Raw genomic sequence first — 22,241 nt, 5'->3', positions numbered from 1 at the left:
TATTAATAGTGATAGTTGTTATGTGTGGTACAGCCTTTGATGGCCAGAGGATCTCAGTTTCATAATTTTGAATTTCTTATTGCATTTAAATTATCCTTATAACAGATAACATATTTTCTGAATGTTCGTCTTGTCGTTATTTTTGACCAGAAATTCATCGCATCACCAGTCACTAGTTGCGTTCACGCACAGCTCCTTAGCACGGGCTAAGAGGTCAAATTCCTTAGCCCGTGCTAAGAAAACGTGCGTGAACGCTTAGCACGGGCTAAGGAATGCTAAGTACGGGTTAAATCTGATCTGAATTTAAGACGCGGTCTAGACCTTAGCACGGGCTAACGAAGTATGCGCGAACGCTTAGCCCAGGGCTAAGCGCCGTCTGCGGCGACCTTTGGGTGTCAAAATTGTCCCATGTTCGTATAACGACACGATTCCACCAGTCATTACTCTGAGCTCGCTTCCACACTAATCGGGTCACTGTAGTAGTAGAGCGTACAGCAGCTCCAATCGTAGACAAAAAAAATTTGGTTCGCTGTCTGCGACATGCATTAATAAAACTCTGTATTCTGTTACGTCCGTTGTATACTGTTTATGTGCATCCAAATAAGTTGGGTCAGTCTTCTCTCGCGTTCCTGTGCACGTCGCTTCAAAATTAGAACCTCGCGCGTGTCATCCATTTTTCGTTCGTAAATAGCGGCTTACCAAAGGTCACCGACTAATGGCACCCCTTAGCCCGTGCTAACGACTGGCCCTCCCTGTGCGTGGACGCAATTGGGTCTAGCCGAAATGCAAATATGCTAGATAAGCCTAAAACAGCTTAAATCTTAGCCCGTACTTCGTGTAACGTGAACACAACTACTGTTGCGCTAAATCTGTCAATATTTGTATTTAAAAAAAAAGGTTAATCAGTATTCTGTTAGTTAACTATTATGCCAAACTGCAATATACGAATAATTAAAATCCGTGCATTGTATTTATTACATCACATTTTAATATACGATTAATTAAAACAAGCAGCCTCTCGGCTGAGATATCTCCGCTGTTATTAATGCACACTTCAATTAAAGAACAGAAGATATCATTAGAAAATGAACAATATGCATAGTATCAATGCAATGGGACTTGCCGTTTTCAACAAGAATTCAAAAATATCATTTTTCACCATAAATGATTGTGGTTTTTAACAAGAAGAAAATATCACTTTTTACCAAAAAATGACAAAAATATTCACCAAAATTAGAAAATTAAAGATATCCACATGAAATGAAAAAATTTCAGAATGGTCCACATGTAGTACCTATATATGTAATATCAAAGCAATTGGACTTGCGGTTTTTTAACATGAAGCCGAAAATATTACTTATTACCAAAAATGACAAAAATATTCACCAAAATTAGAGAATTGAAGATATCATTACAAAATGAACAAATCTGAGAGAGATCCACATATAGTAGGTATATATGTAATATCAAAGCAATTGGACTTGCGGTTTTTAACAAGAAGTCGAAAATATCACTTTTTACCAAAAATGACAAAATATTCACCAAAATTAGAGAATTGAAGATATGATCATGAAATGAACAAATCTGAGAGAGGTCTACCCAAGGTACATAAACACCAAGTATCAAAGCATTCAGGCTTGTAGTTTTCAAGAAGAAGTCGAATAAGTAAAACATTGACACGGACGATGGACGCCGATGGACAATCACTCATATGATAAGCTCCGCTCGACAAAGTCGACAGCGAAGCTAAAAAACAAAAAAACAAAATAAAAAAATCTGTCAATGCCAGAATAAATCATGGCAAATGTTTCCTTATTTGTTTTTATTTGGAAAAATGAATCACTACTTATTGAACCAATCAAAATGTATCCTTTCCATTCGTGCACCGTAAATAAATAATTTTCTTGTGTACACTAATAATTCAGCTTCTTCAAAAAAGTATTTAATAGATTTTACGATAAAAGTACATACCGGTATATGTTGGTTTTTGTGATTATCTTGCAGCGTGAATTTATAATGAGATCTTTATCGTATATCACATCTGTTGCATACCCTCGCTTATAAATCATTATTATTACACATCTTTTTCAGTTTGTTATAATAATTTAGTCTGGTCTAACTAACCAAAATGACAGAAAAATAACAAAAACATATTTTTTATGACTCAATTATGTATGAGATAATTTACATTCAAAACAATTACATTTCTATCAAATGTGATATTGTTGCTGCAAATCGCTGTTACCGAAAAAATGCATGATTTTTTATAAAAGACTAAATTGCATGTAAATTCAAGTTTTTCAGAAAAAGGCTCAACACATTTATTTTTTTACATGCATCCGTCTTCCAAGGTTTCAACTACTTGTGATTGCAAGGCTAAAAAATCACCATTTTCATGGACAAGTTACCATGTTCTGCATTCAGTGACTATATATATTTATCAGGATTTTGTGAACATTATCATAAACCATAAAACCATCTTTTATAAGGAAATCTGATCACCTGTTTTCAAATTATTGGTAGCTATCTCCCTTAAGGGAAAAGTACCTTGCCTATGTCAGCACAAGTTTTGACGTGTTATTAGTCGATTGTGTTAGATTCATAAAAAAAGGATTATTGTGTAACTATGACAACAGCTATGACATCAGTTAGAAAAAAATGAAACATGTTGCTAAATATCAAACACCAATAGAGCGTAACATCCTGGCTGCTCAACAGTGGAATATGTTTTAAGCGAGTTTTTTCATTAAGAGATGATGTCCATTTCAGTTGAATAACATTTCTGTCCATGTTATTTGTAAATTTACTTCATATTTATTTCTTGAACGCATATTATGAGGTTATCCCAAGAATAAAATTTGAATTTGAGTGCTGATAAGTTTAAAAAAAAATTTTGATTCTATTGTTTTCAGTGTATAATACCAGATAATGTGTTTTATTCACCAGATTATAATCGGTATTTTCTCTAATTTTGAATTAATAAAGACAAGCGATGCATGGCACAGTCCCTGTTAGTTATCGAATTTAGGATATATAGTTTTGTTTATAGTAATATAGCTGAAATATAACCATGTCAGGAATATGATTATGATGATTGTTTAACATTAAAATCATTGACATTTGTATCTGATTGTCAAACGAGTCCTTGTCCATATTGAGAGATATTGTCCTGGAACAGCATTAATTAAAACAAAATCAGCCTTTTTGAATACATATATATATCTATAACATGATGTATAATGAATATATAAAATTTTAACATAATCAGTCAAAGCATGTCAGAGATATGGCTCCAGAATCCCATTCATTAAAACAAAATGACCACCAGTCAGCCATTTTGAATCTGATCTGAAAAATAAAATGACATGCATCAGGAACCCGTAATGCCTAATGTATGTACCAAGTTTGAACAAAATCCATCCATAAATGCCAGAAATGCTTGATCTTTATGATTTTTTAGCACAAAAATGGCCACCATTCAGCCATTTTTAATAGGATCAGTCAGTCGGCTATTTTGAATCTTATTTTTCAAAATCAAAATGATGTGAATCAAGGTCCTATAATGACTAATGTATATACCAAGTTTGAACAAAATCCATCTGTAAACAGCTGAGAAATGCTTCATTTTGATGAGTTTTCAGTACAAAAATGGCTACCATTCAGCCATCTTGAATCAGATCATGAAACAAATTGATATGCATATGTATAATATTATGAATGATGTATGTGTGAAGTTTGAATGTAATTGGTCCAGGCATGTCTAAGATATAGGTCCGGATGCATGCACAGAGGTCAATCCATAAGTCCCTGTTTTCGGACTGCGTCCAAGTGGGGACTGAAAAGTACAAATGGTGATTTATATTGTCTACAAATTAGCTTACATGGAAGTAATGCCAAATGGGACATATTTTGTCAATGTTTAAAAATTATGATAACATATATTGATTTGATCACATTTTAATTGAAAAATTTGCATGCTGGTGTTAATTTCATACAACAGATGGTGAAAGATCTTGGAATTAATTTTCATAATTGCAAACACTATATATGTATGGTAAATATCATCAGTAATTATTTTTCAGACATAGGGTATCTGTGTATCTTCATACTAGTAGCATGATCAATACGACCCCCATGATTTCACTGTGCAATCTAGGTTTTAAGCCAGCCACCTGTCTACCTGTCATTTTAGATAGTCATTCCACATTTAAGACAGGTACTAATTCTCTTTTGACAGGCTAATTCATTCCAAACCTGTCCGAATTTTCATTGAAAATTCCCTGTAAATTACAAAATAACCATAAAAAATATAAAAAAATGATTGTAAGTCAGGTTACAGACTAGGCACTTTCAATTTTCTGCTACATGTATAACCCTACTGCAATCATAGGAATTTACCAGTGTATCATCAGAAAAATATGAATGCAGAAAACAAAAAATTTAACATAATGTATGTCAGTATTTTGTAAAGCAGCAATTAATGGCAAGGAATTATGCTCCCATGACACACACCTTATGTGTTATTCATCATAAAATGATATTCATAAATGGATTCGGCTGAGACTCAGATACAGATACATTATGTCTACTTAATACACTCTTATATTAAAGTAGCATACAGTTATTGTAACTTCAGACTCAAACCTAGAATTTATTTATTTATTTATTTATTTATTTATTTATTTATTTATTTATTTATTTATTTATTTATTTATTTATTTATTTATTTATTTATTTATTTATTCATTCATTCATTCATTCATTTATATAAATAATATAAAATAAAGAAAAAACACATATACTGCATGTCATGCAAACAAAACTAAAAAAAAAACAGGATAAAACACTCACAGCTTTATACTTGTGAAAGCAATTGTGCCACAGTTCAAATCAAATTAAATGATGGTAGCTGTCGCGCCATGCATGCACAAAATATACATGTATGGGTCTCATATAAACAAAGATGGCGACTTTGACTATTGCGCAGATCAACGAGTACGAACTGAGACGTTACCAAGCCTTAATTAGGTATTTTTTAGGTGATTGGAATGTATCAAAGGTGTCACCGGCAGTAATTTGTGCAAGTCACACCCCGGGTCAAACCCTAATGTTGGGATTACTGTTAGAAGAATGCATTGGATTGAGTGAAAATAAATGTTTGTCAACACAAATGTCGCACATGTAAAGCGCGATGACAACCACCTTTTAACAAGAAATCTTTGAAATCTAATTCTCTGTATCTTTGAAATGATGTATAAATTAAATAATACTGTAAAATAATTAATTTTCGCTGAAAAGACTTTTCGGGTGTTTTGTATGGAATTTATTTTCACTGATTTTTGATGAGTTGAATGTAAGATATAGGAAACAATGTATTCGCTGGATTTTATTTTCACGGAATCATTCTTCAGCGAAAATAGCAAATATTAATTCCAAGCGAAAATAAAGTATTCTACAGTATTTGATTCAACAGTGATCATGTGACAACAACTGGAGTGCGTTCAATAAGGAAATCATTCAAAAGCACCCTGAATGTTTTTCTATTCGATCAGTTTTGTACATGCTCTACATAGTGTAGCTACTGTACATGTAACAAAGCTATGAGGGAAAAATTAAAGAAAGGAAAAACGGGGATGTAATATTGTAAAACATGTTGAAAACGTGACATGCAATTTTAGCGAATTGTGGCAAAATGACGTAATAGCAAAATGTTGATTTAGCGAATCTTTTTTGTCATTGTTGATTTCCTGTTTTCACAATACTTGTCTGTCGCATGTCAAAACAAATGCGCAGTTATCACCTCCATAAAAACAAAGAAAAACTGTCAAGTGTAATTTGACTCTGTTCGGAATGATAAAAAACTGATTCAACAGAGATTTGAAAAAGCGGGTATCGTTGCTGCGTTACATCCAGAACATTGAACTTTCATATTTGGACTAAAAAATTACAGTTTGGAGGCGTGGCCTGTCAACAACCAATCATAAGACTATTTACGAACCACATCGAGGTTCGCCTTGCTCAACTGGTTTGTAACAAGTCTTGTGATTGGTTCTTCGCCTCCAATTGTGCTGTGCGTTCGGGCAAACCGTTAAGTATTTGTAAATAGAGTAAATTTCTTGATTTATTCTGCAGATATCGGTAAAATATTGGTAAGGCTTTGGCGAAATTTGAAAGAGCAACTAATAATCTTCAACCTGGTATTTTTTATAGATTTTATTTTTCATTCTGTTCGTCTGTTTTTTCCAGTTTAAAAAATATAAACTGGCTGGAGCCTTCATCCTTTGTCTATTTTTTACACTTTTTTAGCTACCAGCCGATACCCCCCCCCCCCCCCCCCCCCGCGCTCATAGGAAGTGCGTACAGTTGATCATAGTTTCTGGGTTCCCTGTAATATTGGTTGTTATTATATTCGAGTAAAAAGTGTATTAGGATGGACACCTGGCATTTTGTACAGAGGGACTGTGGTTTAAAGCAAGGAAGTCATCATCCTGTGCATGCATCAGATACCAATAGCTTGTCATTGTTTATAAACAAGCCTCTACCCATGAGCCTTTGCGTTTTAGTGTGCGTTGTTATCGTCGCTTGGGACTCAATTCCCGCGCGTGCGCAGGTGACGACCCTCCCGCTTTAATGAATACGAATAAGGTAGGAATGACTGGAATCGATTTAACTTTATATCTTCTGAAAATAATAACAGTTAAATAATTCAATCGATTTTATTTTTTTATTACAGACTACAATTAATCATACATTATGAGTCATAATTACAATTCCCATAAAATAATAGTAAGTATACTAATACACCCACTCACACCAATCACCTACATTAATTTCAGTATTCTGAAAGATCAGAGCACTACAAATTTAAATTTGGAAAGAACACTTACCTGCCAGATAACGATGGTATAATTAGCCACTCAATGACGACATAATCTGCGTAAAAGACGGCTGTGTACGTCAAAACAATGCAAGTGATACCACAAGGATCGTTTCGGAACACCACCATTTTGGATGACGTAAAAATAGCCCACCTAAGCTTGTAGAAATATTAAACAGATCGACCCTATTCGTCAAAACAACAGCACAGTGCACAGAGTGGACAGAGGTCATCCAGGAAGAGAGAAGTAAAACGTCTTCGTTTTCGTGTATGGGCAACGGGCAGATGACGATCTATTTCTGACTTACAAGACAATGGTTATTTCAAAATATCTGCTAATGGATTATCTCTGGAACTCAAAGTCGTGCTAACGCGACCTGCCTTTTCCCTCTGTTAATGATTGACTAAGTGAGTCATGGTAGCAGCGATCTAAAGACAGTAAGGACATGGAAATTACGCATAGATACATTTGAACTGAAGAGAAACCGAATAACGCTTTTACCATAATGTGAGTGTACGTGTATTCGTGTTTTACGTTTTCATATGACGTCGCCAGAGTAACCACGGCTTACTATATTACTAATATATTATTTTACACCCCGTACACGCAGATGTGGTAACACAGTATTATTTGTGGGATCATCCGTAGTGGCCGGAAAGGTTGGTGATCATTGGCCTTTGACCTCTTACCCTAAGTTCCGGTCAATGTCATTCTCCACAACTCCGATTCACAATCAATTACTGTAGAATCCTTTATTTTTGCTTGGAATTTATTTTCGCTATTTTCACTGAAGTAATGATTCAGTGAAAATAAAATCCAGCGAATATACCTTTTTTCCTATATTTTACATTAAACTTGTCAACAATCAGTGAAAATAAATTCCACACAAAACACCCAAAAGGTCTTTTCAGCGCCATTACCTTACAATATTGTGAAGGGTAATGTCTATTTCTATGTTGGTGTTCAGGGTGTTGTCAATCTCTCTGCACATATGTGTGCCAGTTTGTATCCACGCCCCCCATATGGATGGTACAAAACGTATACTTCCGGAGGGTATAAAATAATGTAAATGAATTTCACAGGGTGATGATTTTACTACGGGCTTCCGAAGGGTTGGGTTATTGCAGTTTGTATCCGCAACTTTTTTTTCTGTTCTGGGCCTCCCCTAGGGGTCACTGTAGTAGATTCATTCAGTTAGATGTTAAATCCGAGGGGGAAATTTTGGACTGTTAATGTCATGGGGTATATTTAGGGGAATGATCATCCATGGGGATATTGGCAAAAAAATGTTTTCCGGCATGCTGAAACACCGTTGTATATTTCCAGGGAAGAGTTATCAAAAACTAATCTGAGGGGTAAATTTTTTACTATAACCATCCATGTAGGGGGTGTAGATACAAACTGGAATGACCCATTGGGATAAACAAGACAATTAAGCTTGATGCAAATAAAATACAATCGGAATGTGCCACACGTCCTTAATTAATTAATTAATTAATTAGTTAATTATTAATTAATTAACCCATAATCATGAAATATGAATAACTTGATTTGACATTGACATAATGCAAAGTGTGATACAATAAACGATTAATTAATTAATTAAACCATAATCATGAAATATGAATAACTTGATTTGACATTGACATTGACATAATGCAAAGTGTGATACAATAAACGATTCAGGGGGTTCAGGTTTCGGGGTCAAGCTGGTGCTATTGAAAGCGCGACCACGATTACATGTAGATTGTTTGGGTTTTGTTGTGCATATTGGACAAATTAGTATCGAGCTAACCCAATTATTCAGACAAATCGATATTGGAGTGGATAAACATGCGATACGAATTGACTTCGAGATGAATAAAATCTTTAATTATCTAATTTTGATGAATATTTTTGTCATTTTTGGTAAAAAGTGTTGTTGTTTTTTAATTCTTGTTGAAAACAGCTAGTTCGATTGCTTTGATACTATACATATTGTTCATTTTTTAACGATATCTTCAGTTTAATTGAAATGTGCATTGCTACAAAAAAATGTATCAGCAGCGCTATCTCAGTCGACAGGCTGCTTGTATATACTCCATACAGAAGTATATAAACATTCAAAATACTCCATCCCACAATTTTGTCTTCATGATCATCTTTGAAGTTTGTGAACATTCCTAATAACAATATAATGATTTACATCCTGTGGTTGTTATCGGTTACCATGACTACCATGACTGGGTAATGAGCGTCACTATATAAGGCATGTTTAAAATAGGCAGACACGATCTACAGTGTAATACTCTAATTCTCAAATCTGAATGATTTATGAATAAGATAATCCGATTTAATCTTTTAATTCGTTCTAAATTAAACCTTGCTGTGAGTTGAAACAAATTGTCATTCAACAACGACACATTTGTTTTACTGTATAGTTAGTTTCCATTCTCAGATTTGCACTAATGGAGGACTTACGACTGCAGATTGTAACAATTACCGATATAATTCTTGCATCTTTCATTCATTTCCATCACTGAATTACTCAATATAATTGACCGTGTGATTTGTTGAGGCACTTTTAGTTTATTGATTCATTTCTGACTTTTTAACCAAAATGTATATTCCAACTTAAATGTTCTGACTACTGGGTAATTTAAATTTTTTTTCCTGAAGATGTCGACAGACAAACCAGATAAAAAGATGAAAATGTACAAATGCTGCGTAGTTTGCGGAGACCACGCTAACGGACTGCACTACAAAGTTATGTCTTGTGAAGGATGCAAAACATTTTTCCGACGCAATGTTCAACATCGAGAGAAACTGAAGTGTGAAATGGACACGGGTGGAGCCTGTGAAATGGATTTGTTTACTCGAAGACAGTGCCCGGCATGCCGAATGAGAAAGTGTTTAGACTCTGGGATGCAAATCAACCGTAAGATTTATTTTATTTTACATGCAAGCATAATGTAATATACATAAAACCCATAACACTAGTGAATGCAAAGAATACACTACAGAATACAGAGACAACCTCCTGTTCTATTGACATGAGCTATATTATAAAATTCAATACTTAGACACACTATAATTGTCTAACATGATTGATCTACAGGAAATATAATGTACGGTGCAACGTTTCCTGGTATCATGTTTTATTGACGTGACTTGTATTACAAAATTCAATATTTGAAACATAATGTCTAACACGATTGGTCTACAGGAAAACATTTTGAACATTTATTTTATTAAGAATCAGTGAAAATCACCAAATTTTTAGTCATGAACTGACAAAGAGTCACAGCGAAATAATGTCCTCATCAACTTTTTCACCACCAGACTTTCTCGCCCACATTTGTCTGCACATTTTTCTTCTATTATTCCAATTGGTCTGTTGGCCGATATACAGTGATCAAAATTGGTCTGTTAACCAATGCACAGTGGGCACTATGGCTTTGTTGGCTGATGCACAGTGGCACAATGGGTCTTTTGGCTGATGCACAATGGGCACAATGGGTCTGTTGGCTGATGTACAGTGGGCACTATGATTTTGTTGGCTGATGCACAGTGGCACAATGGGTCTGTTGGCCAATGCACAGTGGGCACAATGGGTCTGTTGGCTGATGCACAATGGGCACTATGGTTTTGTTGGCCAATGCACAGTGGGCACAAAGGGTCTGTTGGCTGATGCACAGTGGGCTCTATGGGTCTTTTGGCTGATGCACAATGGGCACAATGGGTCTGTTGGCTGATGTACAGTGGGCACTATGATTTTGTTGGCTGATGCACAGTAGCACAATGGGTCTGTTGGCCAATGCACAGTGGGCACAATGGGTCTGTTGGCTGATGCACAATGGGCACAATGGTTTTGTTGGCCAATGCACAGAGGGCTCTATGGGTATGTTGGCTGATGCACAGTGGACACTATGGTTTTGTTGGCCAATGCATAGTGGGCACAATGGCTCTGTTGGCTGATGCACAGTGGACACTATGGTTTTGTTGGCCAATGCACAGTGGGCACAATGGTTCTGTTGGCTGATGCACATTGGACTCTATGGGTCTTTTGGTTGATGCACATAGGGCTCTATGGGTCTTTTGGTTGATGTACAGTGGGCACAAAGGGTCTGTTGGCTGATGCACAGTGGGCACAATGGGTCTGTTTGCTGATGCACAGTGGGCACAAAGGGTCTATTGGCTGATGCACAGAGGGCTCTATGGGTCTGTTGGCTGATGCACAGTGGGCACAAAGGGTCTATTGGCTGATGCACATTGGGCTCTATGGATCTTTTGCTTGATGCACATAGGGCTCTATGGGTCTTTTGGTTGATGCACATAGGGCTCTATGGGTCTGTTGGCTGATGCACAGTGGGCACAATGGGTCTGTTTGCTGATGCACAGTGGGCACAAAGGGTATATTGGCTGATGCACAGAGGGCTCTATGGGTCTGTTGGTTGATGCACAGTGGGCTCTATGGGTCTGTTGGCTGATGCACAGTGGGCACAATGGGTCTGTTGGCTGATGCACAGTGGGCTCTATGGGTCTTTTGGTTGATGCACAGTGGGCTCTATGGGTCTATTGGCCAATGCACAGTGGGCACAAAGGGTCTATTGGCTGATGCACAGTGGGCTATATGGGTCTGTTGGCTGATGCACAGTGGGCACAATGGGTCTGTTGGCTGATGCACAGTGGGCTCTATGGGTCTTTTGGTTGATGCACAGTGGGCTCTGTGGGTCTATTGGCCAATGCACAGTGGGCACAATAGTTCTGTTGGCTTATGCACAGTGGGCACAAAGGGTCTATTGGCTGATGCACAGTGGGCTCTATGGGTCTTTTGGTTGATGCACAGTGGGCTCTATGGGTCTTTTGGTTGATGCACATAGGGCTCTATGGGTCTTTTGGTTGATGCACATAGGGCTCTATGGGTCTGTTGGCTGATGCACAGTGGGCACAAAGGGTCTATTGGCTGATGCACAGTGGGCTCTATGGGTCTGTTGGTTAATGCACAGTGGGCTCTATGGGTTTGTTGGCTGATGCACAGTGGGCACAATGGTGCTGTTGGCTTATGCATAGTGGGCACAAAGGGTCTATTGGCTGATGCACAGTGGGCTCTATGGGTCTTTTGGTTGATGCACAGTGGGCTCTATGGGTCTTTTGGTTGATGCACAGTGGGCTCTATCGGTCTGTTGGCTGATGCACAGTGGACACATGAGTCTATTGGCTGATGCACAGTGGGCTCTATGTGTATGTTGGCTGATGCACAGTGGTCTCTATGGGTATGTTGGCTGATGCACAGTGGTCACAATGTGTCTGTTGGCTGATGCACAGTGGGCACAATAGTTTTGTTGGCCAATGAACAGTGGGCACTATGGTTTTGTTGGCTGATGCACAGTAGGCACATGGGTCTATTGGCTGATGCACAGTGGGCTCTATGGGTTTGTTGGCTGATGCACAGTGGTCACAAATGGTCTATTGGCTGATGCACAGTGGGCTCTATGGGTCTGTTGGCTGATGCATAGTGGGCACAAAGGGTATATTGGTGATGCACAGTGGGCTCTATGGGTCTGTTTGCTGATGCACAGTGGACTCCATAGGTCTGTTGGCTGATGCACAGTGGGCTCTATGGGTTTGTTGGCCAATGCACAGTGGACACAATGGTTTTGTTGGCTGATGCACAGTGGTCACAATGGGTCTTTTGGCCAATGAACAGTGGGCACAATGGTTTTGTTGGCTGATGCACAATGGTCACAATGGGTCTGTTGGCCTATGCACAGTGGGCACAAAGGGTCTATTGGCTAATGCACAGTGGGCCCTATGGGTCTGTTGGCTGATGCTCAGTGGGCACAATGGGTATGTTGGCTGATGCACAGTGGGCACATGTGTCTATTGGCTGATGCACAGTGGGCTCTATGGGTTTGTTGGTTGATGCACAGTGGGCACAATGGTTTTGTTGGCCAATGCACAATGGTCACAATGGTTCTGTTGGCCAATGCACAATGGTTCTGTTGGCTGATGCACAGTGGGCACAAAGGGTCAATTGGCTGATGCACATTGGGCTCTATGGGTCTTTTGGTTTATACACATAGGGCTCCATGAGTCTTTTGGTTGATGCACATAGGGCTCTATGGGTATGTTGGCTGATGCACAGTGGGCACAATGGGTCTGTTGGGGCTGATGCACAGTGGGCACATGTGTCTGTTGGCTGATGCACAGTGGGCTCTATGGGTTTGTTGGTTGATGCACAGTGGGCACAATGGTTTAGTTGGCCAATGCACAATGGGCACAATGGTTCTGTTGGTCAATGCACAATGGTTCTGTTGGCTGATGCACAGTGGGCACAAAGGGTCTATTGGCTGATGCACATTGGGCTCTATGGGTCTTTTGGTTGATGCACATAGGGCTCTCTGAGTCTTTTGGTTGATGCACATAGGGCTCTATGGGTATGTTGGCTGATGCACAGTGGGCACAATGGGTCTGTTGGCTGATGCACAGTGGGCACAAAGGGTCTATTGGCTGATGCACAGTGGGCTCTATGGGTCTGTTGGTTGATGCACAGTGGGCACAATTGGTCTGTTGGCTGATGCACAGTGGGCTCTATGGGTCTGTTGGTTGATGCACAGTGGGCTCTGTGGGTCTATTGGCTTATGCACAGTGGGCTCTATGGGTTTGTTGGCCGATGCACAGTGGGCACAATGGGTTTGTTGGCTTATGCACAGTGGGCTCTATGGGTTTGTTGGCCGATGCACAGTGGGCACAATGGGTTTGTTGGCTGATGCACAGTGGGCTCTATGGGTCTGTTGGCTGATGCATAGTGGGCACAAAGGGTATATTGGTGATGCACAGTGGGCTCTATGGTTCTGTTTGCTGATGCACAGTGGGCTCCATAGGTCTGTTGGCTGATGCACAGTGGGCTCTATGGGTTTGTTGGCCAATGCACAGTGGACACAATGGTTTTGTTGGCTGATGCACAGTGGTCACAATGGGTCTTTTGGCCAATGAACAGTGGGCACAATGGTTTTGTTGGCTGATGCACAATGGTCACAATGGGTCTGTTGGCCTATGCACAGTGGGCACAAAGGGTCTATTGGCTAATGCACAGTGGGCCCTATGGGTCTGTTGGCTGATGCTCAGTGGGCACAATGGGTATGTTGGCTGATGCACAGTGGGCACATGTGTCTATTGGCTGATGCACAGTGGGCTCTATGGGTTTGTTGGTTGATGCACAGTGGGCACAATTGGTCTGTTGGCTGATGCACAGTGGGCTCTATGGGTCTGTTGGTTGATGCACAGTGGGCTCTGTGGGTCTATTGGCTTATGCACAGTGGGCTCTATGGGTTTGTTGGCCGATGCACAGTGGGCACAATGGGTTTGTTGGCTTATGCACAGTGGGCTCTATGGGTTTGTTGGCCGATGCACAGTGGGCACAATGGGTTTGTTGGCTGATGCACAGTGGGCTCTATGGGTCTGTTGGCTGATGCATAGTGGGCACAAAGGGTATATTGGTGATGCACAGTGGGCTCTATGGTTCTGTTTGCTGATGCACAGTGGGCTCCATAGGTCTGTTGGCTGATGCACAGTGGGCTCTATGGGTTTGTTGGCCAATGCACAGTGGACACAATGGTTTTGTTGGCTGATGCACAGTGGTCACAATGGGTCTTTTGGCCAATGAACAGTGGGCACAATGGTTTTGTTGGCTGATGCACAATGGTCACAATGGGTCTGTTGGCCTATGCACAGTGGGCACAAAGGGTCTATTGGCTAATGCACAGTGGGCCCTATGGGTCTGTTGGCTGATGCTCAGTGGGCACAATGGGTATGTTGGCTGATGCACAGTGGGCACATGTGTCTATTGGCTGATGCACAGTGGGCCCTATGGGTCTGTTGGCTGATGCTCAGTGGGCACAATGGGTATGTTGGCTGATGCACAGTGGGCACATGTGTCTATTGGCTGATGCACAGTGGGCTCTATGGGTCTGTTGGCTGATGCACAGTGGGCACAATGGTTTTGTTGGCCAATGCACAATGGTCACAATGGTTCTGTTGGCCAATGCACAATGGTTCTGTTGGCTGATGCACAGTGGGCACAAAGGGTCAATTGGCTGATGCACATTGGGCTCTATGGGTCTTTTGGTTTATACACATAGGGCTCCATGAGTCTTTTGGTTGATGCACATAGGGCTCTATGGGTATGTTGGCTGATGCACAGTGGGCACAATGGGTCTGTTGGGGCTGATGCACAGTGGGCACAATGGGTATGTTGGCTGATGCACAGTGGGCACAAAGGGTCTATTGACTGATGCACAGTGGACTCTATGGGTCTGTTGGTTGATGCACAGTGGGCACAATGGGTCTGTTGGCTGATGCACAGTGGGCACAAAGGGTCTATTGGCTGATGCACAGTGGGCTCTATGGGTCTGTTGGTTGATGCACAGTGGGCTCTATGGGTCTATTGGTTTATGCACAGTGGGCTCTATGGGTCTGTTGGCCGATGGACAGTGGGCACAATGGGTTTGTTGGTCGATGTACAGTGGGCTCTATGGGTCTGTTGGCTGATGCACAGTGGTCACAATGGGTCTGTTGGCTGATGCACAGTGGGCACAATGGTTTAGTTGGCCAATGCACAATGGGCACAATGGTTCTGTTGGTCAATGCACAATGGTTCTGTTGGCTGATGCACAGTGGGCACAAAGGGTCTATTGGCTGATGCACATTGGGCTCTATGGGTCTTTTGGTTGATGCACATAGGGCTCTCTGAGTCTTTTGGTTGATGCACATAGGGCTCTATGGGTATGTTGGCTGATGCACAGTGGGCACAATGGGTCTGTTGGCTGATGCACAGTGGGCACAAAGGGTCTATTGGCTGATGCACAGTGGGCTCTATGGGTCTGTTGGTTGATGCACAGTGGGCACAATTGGTCTGTTGGCTGATGCACAGTGGGCTCTATGGGTCTGTTGGTTGATGCACAGTGGGCTCTGTGGGTCTATTGGCTTATGCACAGTGGGCTCTATGGGTTTGTTGGCCGATGCACAGTGGGCACAATGGGTTTGTTGGCTGATGTACAGTGGGCTCTATGGGTCTGTTGGCTGATGCACAGTGGGCACAATGGGTCCGTTGGCTGATGCACAGTGGGCACATGGGTCTATTGGCTGATGCACAGTGGGCTCTATGAGTCTGTTGGCTGATGCACAGTGGGCACAAAGGGTATATTGGCTGATGCACAGTGGGCTCTATGGGTCTGTTGGTTGATGCACAGTGGGCTCTATGGGTCTGTTGGCCGATGCACAGTGGGCACAATGGGTTTGTTGGCTGATGCACAGTGGGCTCTATGGGTCTTTTGGTTGATGCACAGTGGGCTCTATGGGTCTGTTGGCTGATGCACAGTGGGCACAATAGTTTTGTTGGCTGATGTACAGTGGGCACAATGGGTCTGTTGGCTGATGTACAGTGGGCACAATGGGTCTGTTGGCTGATGCACAGTGGGCTCTATAATGGGTCTGTTGGCTGATGCACAGTGGGCTCTATGGGTCTGTTGGTTGATGCACAGTGGGCTCTATGGGTCTGTTGGCTGATGCACAGTGGGCACAAAGGGTCTATTGGCTGATGCACAGCGGGCTCTATGGGTCTGTTGGCTGATGCATAGTGGGCACAATGGGTCTGTTGGCTGATGCACAGTGGGCTCTATGGGTCTGTTGGCTGATGCACAGTGGGCTCTATAATGGGTCTGTTGGCTGATGCACAGTGGGCTCTATGGGTCTTTTGGTTGATGCACAGTGGGCTCTATGGGTCTGTTGGCTGATGCACAGTGGGCACAATAGTTTTGTTGGCTGATGTACAGTGGGCACAATGGGTCTGTTGGCTGATGTACAGTGGGCACAATGGGTATGTTGGCTGATGCACAGTGGGCTCTATAATGGGTCTGTTGGCTGATGCACAGTGGGCTCTATGGGTCTGTTTGCTGATGCACAGTGGGCTCCATGGGTCTGTTGGTTGATGCACAGTAGGCACAATAGGTCTCTTGGCTGATGCATAGTGGAAACAATGGGTCTGTTATCCCATCACAACATCATTTTGTTGATTATTGTTATATTTTATTTTCATTTATAAACCATCATTATTTCTCCACAGGAGTCTGGACAACTGAACGACTTGCAACACGCAAACCCATTGTCAAAAAGAAGCCTAAAGCGACCACCTGCACACGATCCCCAACAGCAATACCAGAAATTTCACAATCGATGCCGTCACCACTATCCTCAGAGTCTGATACAAGTTCATCTCTCGCCGACATCTCTTCTACTGTATTGCCAACATTTGAGTTCACCAATGATCAAAGGTGCCAGATAGATTACCTTGTTTCATCACTGACTAAAGCACAAGGCAGTGTTTCCACGGTACGTAAGCCATCAAAGGGCTGAGGAAAACTAATATGTAAAACTTCCAACTGTGCATTTTGGAATCATGCCATGTAGTATATTGTATGATACTGTAGAATACTTTATTTTCGCTTGGAATTAATTTTTCGCTATTTTCGCTGAAGGAATGATTCAGTGAAAATAAAATCCAGCGAATACACCTTTTTTCCTATATTTTACATTCAACTTGTCAAAATAAATTCCATACAAAACACCCAAAATGTCTTTTCAGTGAAAATTTATTCCAGCTAAAATAAAGTATTTTACAGTACTACCTTATCACTAAGCATTCCCTTGTGCACAGTTTTGTGAATCTATTGACTTCTAAACTTTTCATTGTTATTTTGGGCTGGGTACAAATTTTAAAACACATTTTTAGGCAAATTACTCTACACAATTTAGATATGTGGCAGTTTTAAAAGCAAGATAAGCCAGCTTAACCTTTTCGCCACCAGATTTTCTCGCCCAAATTTGTCTGCACTTTTTTTATTATTTTCTTCAATATTTCTTAAAATGAAATCTTATTTTGGAGCCAACAGACAATTTGAGTCAATTTTCAGTCTTTACTGAAAGAATTTGGTTATTTTTTTCCCAATCTTCTGAAGGAAAGTGCTATTTTGTGAGTTTGTGATGAAAATAGAGAACTGGTGGTGAAAAGGTTAAAGCCAACTAAAAGTTAAAAGGCAGTTGCTATGGTGCAGCGAGTTTTCGAGTTTTATCTATTTTACATGCATTATATACATTGCTATGAGTCCCATATTGAACTGGCGTGGCGTGACAACCATCTGAGTTAAACTCAGACCGTACTGTACATGCATTAACCTCAGCTGATTTATTCACAGCCTCAGGCACCGAAAAGTATCCCCAAGTTAAAGAAAGAATCAACAAACAGTACAGTTCAAAGTACTCAGGCGTGCTCGACAACGAACGACGCCTCAGCTGAACACCCAAAACAACTAACGTCAGAGTTCACCAAAGAGAAGGTCAAAGGTATAAATTATAGGTCAAAGGTCAGCGAAGAAGCAGCTGAATCAGAATATGGAAAAATAAACACTGAAGATGAAGATCTAGTTAAGAATAAAGAAATGTTTGAGCACTTCATGGAAATGCTGGTCATGGTCTTGAAACAGCTGATTGCGTTTGCTAAGTATCTTCACGGATTTCGGGATCTCAGTTACCAAGATCAGGCGAAGCTAATCAAATCTAGCCTGCTTGAATGCATGATGATTGGCGCGTCTGAATGCTACTGCCCGGAAGAAGGTGGATTTTTTAATGAAGGGAATGCACAGTTATACGGGAGAGATTTGCACAGAGAAGCAGGTTTTGAAAATATTTTATCGGAAATGGAGATCTTTTCGAAAAGTATGCTTGAATTAAACCTGAACCACGAAGAGTACACACTGCTTTTAGCCATTATTATTCTTACTCCAGGTAGGAAATATACCATATTTGTAAATTGCCATTGACATCTACAGGAGCAAAAGAGACACAACACTTTGTTTTCCCCCCTCAATTAGTGTTATATTTTGCTCCGTCCCCAGTTCCTAACTGGAGGGATGGTGAACATAATGGCAAGAACAAGTCTTGCAACACTCTCCCTTACGTATCTTAAGATCTAACCAGCCACCTATCAATGTGCCAACTATTAAAATGTGGAAAATTTTAAAGCATTGCGCGACAAATTCTTTATATTTTGCTTGGCAAAATTTTTTATTGAAGGAAACATCAATCCAAACAACATAATGACCCCTAAAGTAAAAGCTCTACAAATGTAGGAGAATGCAATTTACAGTTTTTTATATCACTTTTCATTCTCTAGATATTCAACTTTATATCAGTATTATGTAGTCAGCCATCTTGATTCTCAAGCAAAAGATTGTGGGTAATGTGATGACAGAGTTAACAGGGACCCAAAGATTCAAACTTCACACATACATCATACATAATATTATACATATGCACAATTTGTTTCACGATCTGAAGTTGACTGAATGTCAATCAATTTAATTATAAAAAATCATCATAATCAAGCATCAGCTTCTGGATCCATATCTCTGACATGTATACGTCTTACTATATTACTACCGGGATAAAATAACTATATATCTTAAATTTGATAACTGAGAGGAACTGTGCTATGTATGGCTTTTTTTCTTATATTTATGTAATTTTGTGTGCCCTATAACAGGTCTGATTTTGTGGGAATCTTAAGGCAAAATAGGATACCCCTCAAATTAAGTTGAGTCAGTCTATTGTTCGCTAGGGAGATCAGTCTTCAAAATAAAAATTTAAATGTATCTGATGGTATAGGCACAAACAAAAATGTTGTGCCCCCCAATTTCTTCGATTTCACACTTTTTAAATGTTTATAAAATGGGAATATTTTTTTAACAAATACAAATTCTGTGATTATAGTAAGATGTTTTTTTTTTAAGATTCCTGTGTATGATTTTCTGTTGCGTCTATGACACAACAGTGAATAAGCACCACTCGTTGCATCACACAAATCTTTGTGTGCGTTAAGGTAGAACCCTACTCATATTTATTGAGAAATTTGGTCATAAATCACATGACAATGTTCATTGGTTTATTATGTAAAATCATGAAGCTATTGTCCCATGGCACCATAAAATAGCATTCTATTGTGTGTTACAGTGACGTATTTTGAGAAACTTGTACTAATTTTTTTCAAAAATAGCTATTTCTAGAACAATTACATAGAGCGCAATGTTAAACAAAAATTGCATTTTTCAACACTTTTTAAAACCCAGATTTTTGAAAAAATTCAGGAAAACAAAAAGTAGGCCATCACTAACAATATAATATTTTTTCAGCCTATGTCACCAGCCTACAATTTGAGATATGGCATAATATCTCTGCCATAGGAACCTATGGTAAAAGCACTATAATACTGCCAAAATGGCCGCTATCCACTAAAATACAACCATAATTTTCTTGAAAATTAACCTGGTGACCCCCATTTTTTTCAAGGTCAATATTCTTATATTGCCTGGAAGTACAATATATTAAAAAATTAAGAAATTCTGGGTTTTTTAAATCATGAGTAAGCATCTACCTTAATAATTCATTCTCTCTGCTGACAGAGAACAATGATGCATTTGCTACCAATAGAGCCATACAGTAAATACATTGAATGTGGGTTTATGTTCATAGAGTTGCACTTTAAATAGAATAAATACAGTGTCAAATGTTTATTGCATTACAGACAGAGAAGATCTACTGGAGCAAAAGAAAGTTGAAATGTTACAACAGTCGCTAATTGAACTCTTGCAAGCTTGCATCCGGAAATACCACAACAATAACCATGTCTTGTTCGCCAAGATCATTGGGAAACTGACTCAGTTACGCGACTTCAGCGAGCAATATACGAGTCATATCATGAACTTGAATGTCAAAGGTCATAAACTGAATCCATTGCTTTCTGAGCTTTTTGAATCAAATAGCTGAATTCACAGAACCAGATTTGTTCACTTTGAAGCGATACTCATGGGATAAATAAAAATTAATAGTTTGAGTTTTTACAGCTACAGATGCTGGGGGGATATCAGATTAAGGGGAATATCAGATTAAGGGGAATATCAGATTAAGGGGAATATCAGATTAAGGACTTGTTACATTGAAATTTAAATACCCAGAGTTTGGACATATATATAAAATGATATGTTTAACCTTTTTACCACCTGTCACGAAATAGTCCTATTTATAGTCTGCACTTTCCTTGAGAAGATTGGGACAAAAATAGCCAAATTTGTTGTGGGAAAACTGAAAATTTATGCAAATTTTGTATATTGGCTCCAAAATAAGGGTTCATTTCCCGAAATATTGAAGAATATAAGAAAAATTTGGGTGACAAAGTCTGGTGGTGAAAAGGTTAAATACCATCATGTTAATCATCGTCAGCTTATTTAACAAAATTTTTAATTTATTATTACATTTGAGCACTAAAACCAACTACACCCATACAAGCATGGATGGTCCATATAATAGTTCCATTTATACCGGGTAGTCTACTATTTTTCCCATAAAATGAAAATTTCAACTTTTTTGATTAAAAACTAGAAGCAATGACACATTTTGTCTGTTTGGTTCAAAATTAAAATTGAATTCAGTGAAAATTACAGAAAATGAGCAGATAAATGGTACTCAAAAAGACAACAAGCTGAATCTAGCACTTACTGGGTGAAACATATAGACACAAGCTATCAACTTTTAGACTGTTTTTATTTTACTATGTTTGAAATTATTTATGTGCTAAAATAAATGTCTCAAAACATGTAAAAGTGTTTTTTTTTTAATATTTCCATACAGGAATTAATATTGAAATAATATTATTTTATAAAAAATAAATAGTATTCGTCAGAATTTTACAATTTGTACTTTATAAACAAATAGTCATGTTATCGTCAACATAAAATATAATCATATTGATAAATCAAAAAAAATCTCATGGTTTTGGCAACTACCCAAAATACAGCTGGAAGCAGCAATTAACAAGATTGAGTGAATGAAGACATACCGTAAAATCTCTTGTTTTGGCGTCATTCTAATTTAGGCATCAGGGATGAGTGACAGGCTCTAATTTGGTTCTAAAATAGGCATCACGAAATGTTGAAAATGCAGTCAATCAAAAAAAATAAAAAATCTCAAAATGAAAAAAATACTGTATACTGTAAACATGTTGAAAAAGCGACATACTATTTTAGCGAATTGTGGTAAAATGATGTAATAGGGAAATGTTGATTTAGCCATGGAGGTAGAAAAGAGAAGGAGTGAGGACGCTATTTAAGCCCATGTTAATCTTATAAACATCCTTTGTCTTCGCTCTGGTTAAGCCACTTATTGTTTTTGTTTAGAAGTCGTTTTATCTACATGATGATAGCCGCTTATTTACACAAGAAAACGAGAATAGAACTGAAAAAAATAAATTCCGTTTAAACATCGTCTATAAAA

General features: G+C 39.2%; 2 protein-coding genes across 3 annotated transcripts in view; one reads left to right on the top strand and one right to left on the bottom strand.

Annotated features, from left to right (window-relative positions):
- Positions 1-7,018, bottom strand: part of LOC100378793 (palmitoyltransferase ZDHHC3-like) — a 37,141-nt gene extending 30,123 nt beyond the window's left edge. For both annotated transcript variants that reach the window (XM_085499338.1, XM_078006376.2), the window contains exon 1: positions 6,888-7,018. In XM_085499338.1, the coding sequence (XP_085355464.1) occupies positions 6,888-7,006 (119 nt within the window). In that variant the 5' untranslated portion in view covers positions 7,007-7,018. The remainder of the gene's footprint in view (positions 1-6,887) is intronic.
- A 41-nt stretch (positions 7,019-7,059) lies between these two features.
- On the top strand, positions 7,060-21,949 carry LOC100378940 (vitamin D3 receptor B-like). Its single transcript, XM_002742215.4, has 5 exons — positions 7,060-7,385; positions 9,537-9,795; positions 16,984-17,249; positions 18,113-18,701; positions 20,497-21,949. The coding sequence occupies exons 2-5, from the start codon at positions 9,537-9,539 to the stop codon at positions 20,736-20,738; spliced, it is 1,356 nt and encodes a 451-aa protein (XP_002742261.1). The 5' UTR covers positions 7,060-7,385; the 3' UTR covers positions 20,739-21,949.
- The last annotated feature ends 292 nt before the right edge of the window (positions 21,950-22,241 follow it).

Source organism: Saccoglossus kowalevskii, chromosome 5, assembly GCF_978046115.1.
Source record: "Saccoglossus kowalevskii chromosome 5, keSacKowa6.1, whole genome shotgun sequence".
NCBI lineage: Eukaryota > Metazoa > Hemichordata > Enteropneusta > Harrimaniidae > Saccoglossus > Saccoglossus kowalevskii.
The sequence above is the reverse complement of the archived record's forward strand: the minus strand, read 5'-3'. Positions and strand labels throughout refer to the sequence as shown.

What these genes read in the sequence shown, in the direction of transcription:
- LOC100378940 (XM_002742215.4), top strand. Translation starts at nt 9,537, where the DNA reads ATGTCGACAGACAAACCAGATAAAAAGATGAAAATGTACAAATGCTGC. An exon ending in CACAAGGCAGTGTTTCCACG is followed by an intron (nt 17,250 to 18,112) that starts GTACGTAAGCCA and finishes ATTTATTCACAG; the next exon opens with CCTCAGGCACCGAAAAGTAT. An exon ending in CATTATTATTCTTACTCCAG is followed by an intron (nt 18,702 to 20,496) that starts GTAGGAAATATA and finishes ATTGCATTACAG; the next exon opens with ACAGAGAAGATCTACTGGAG.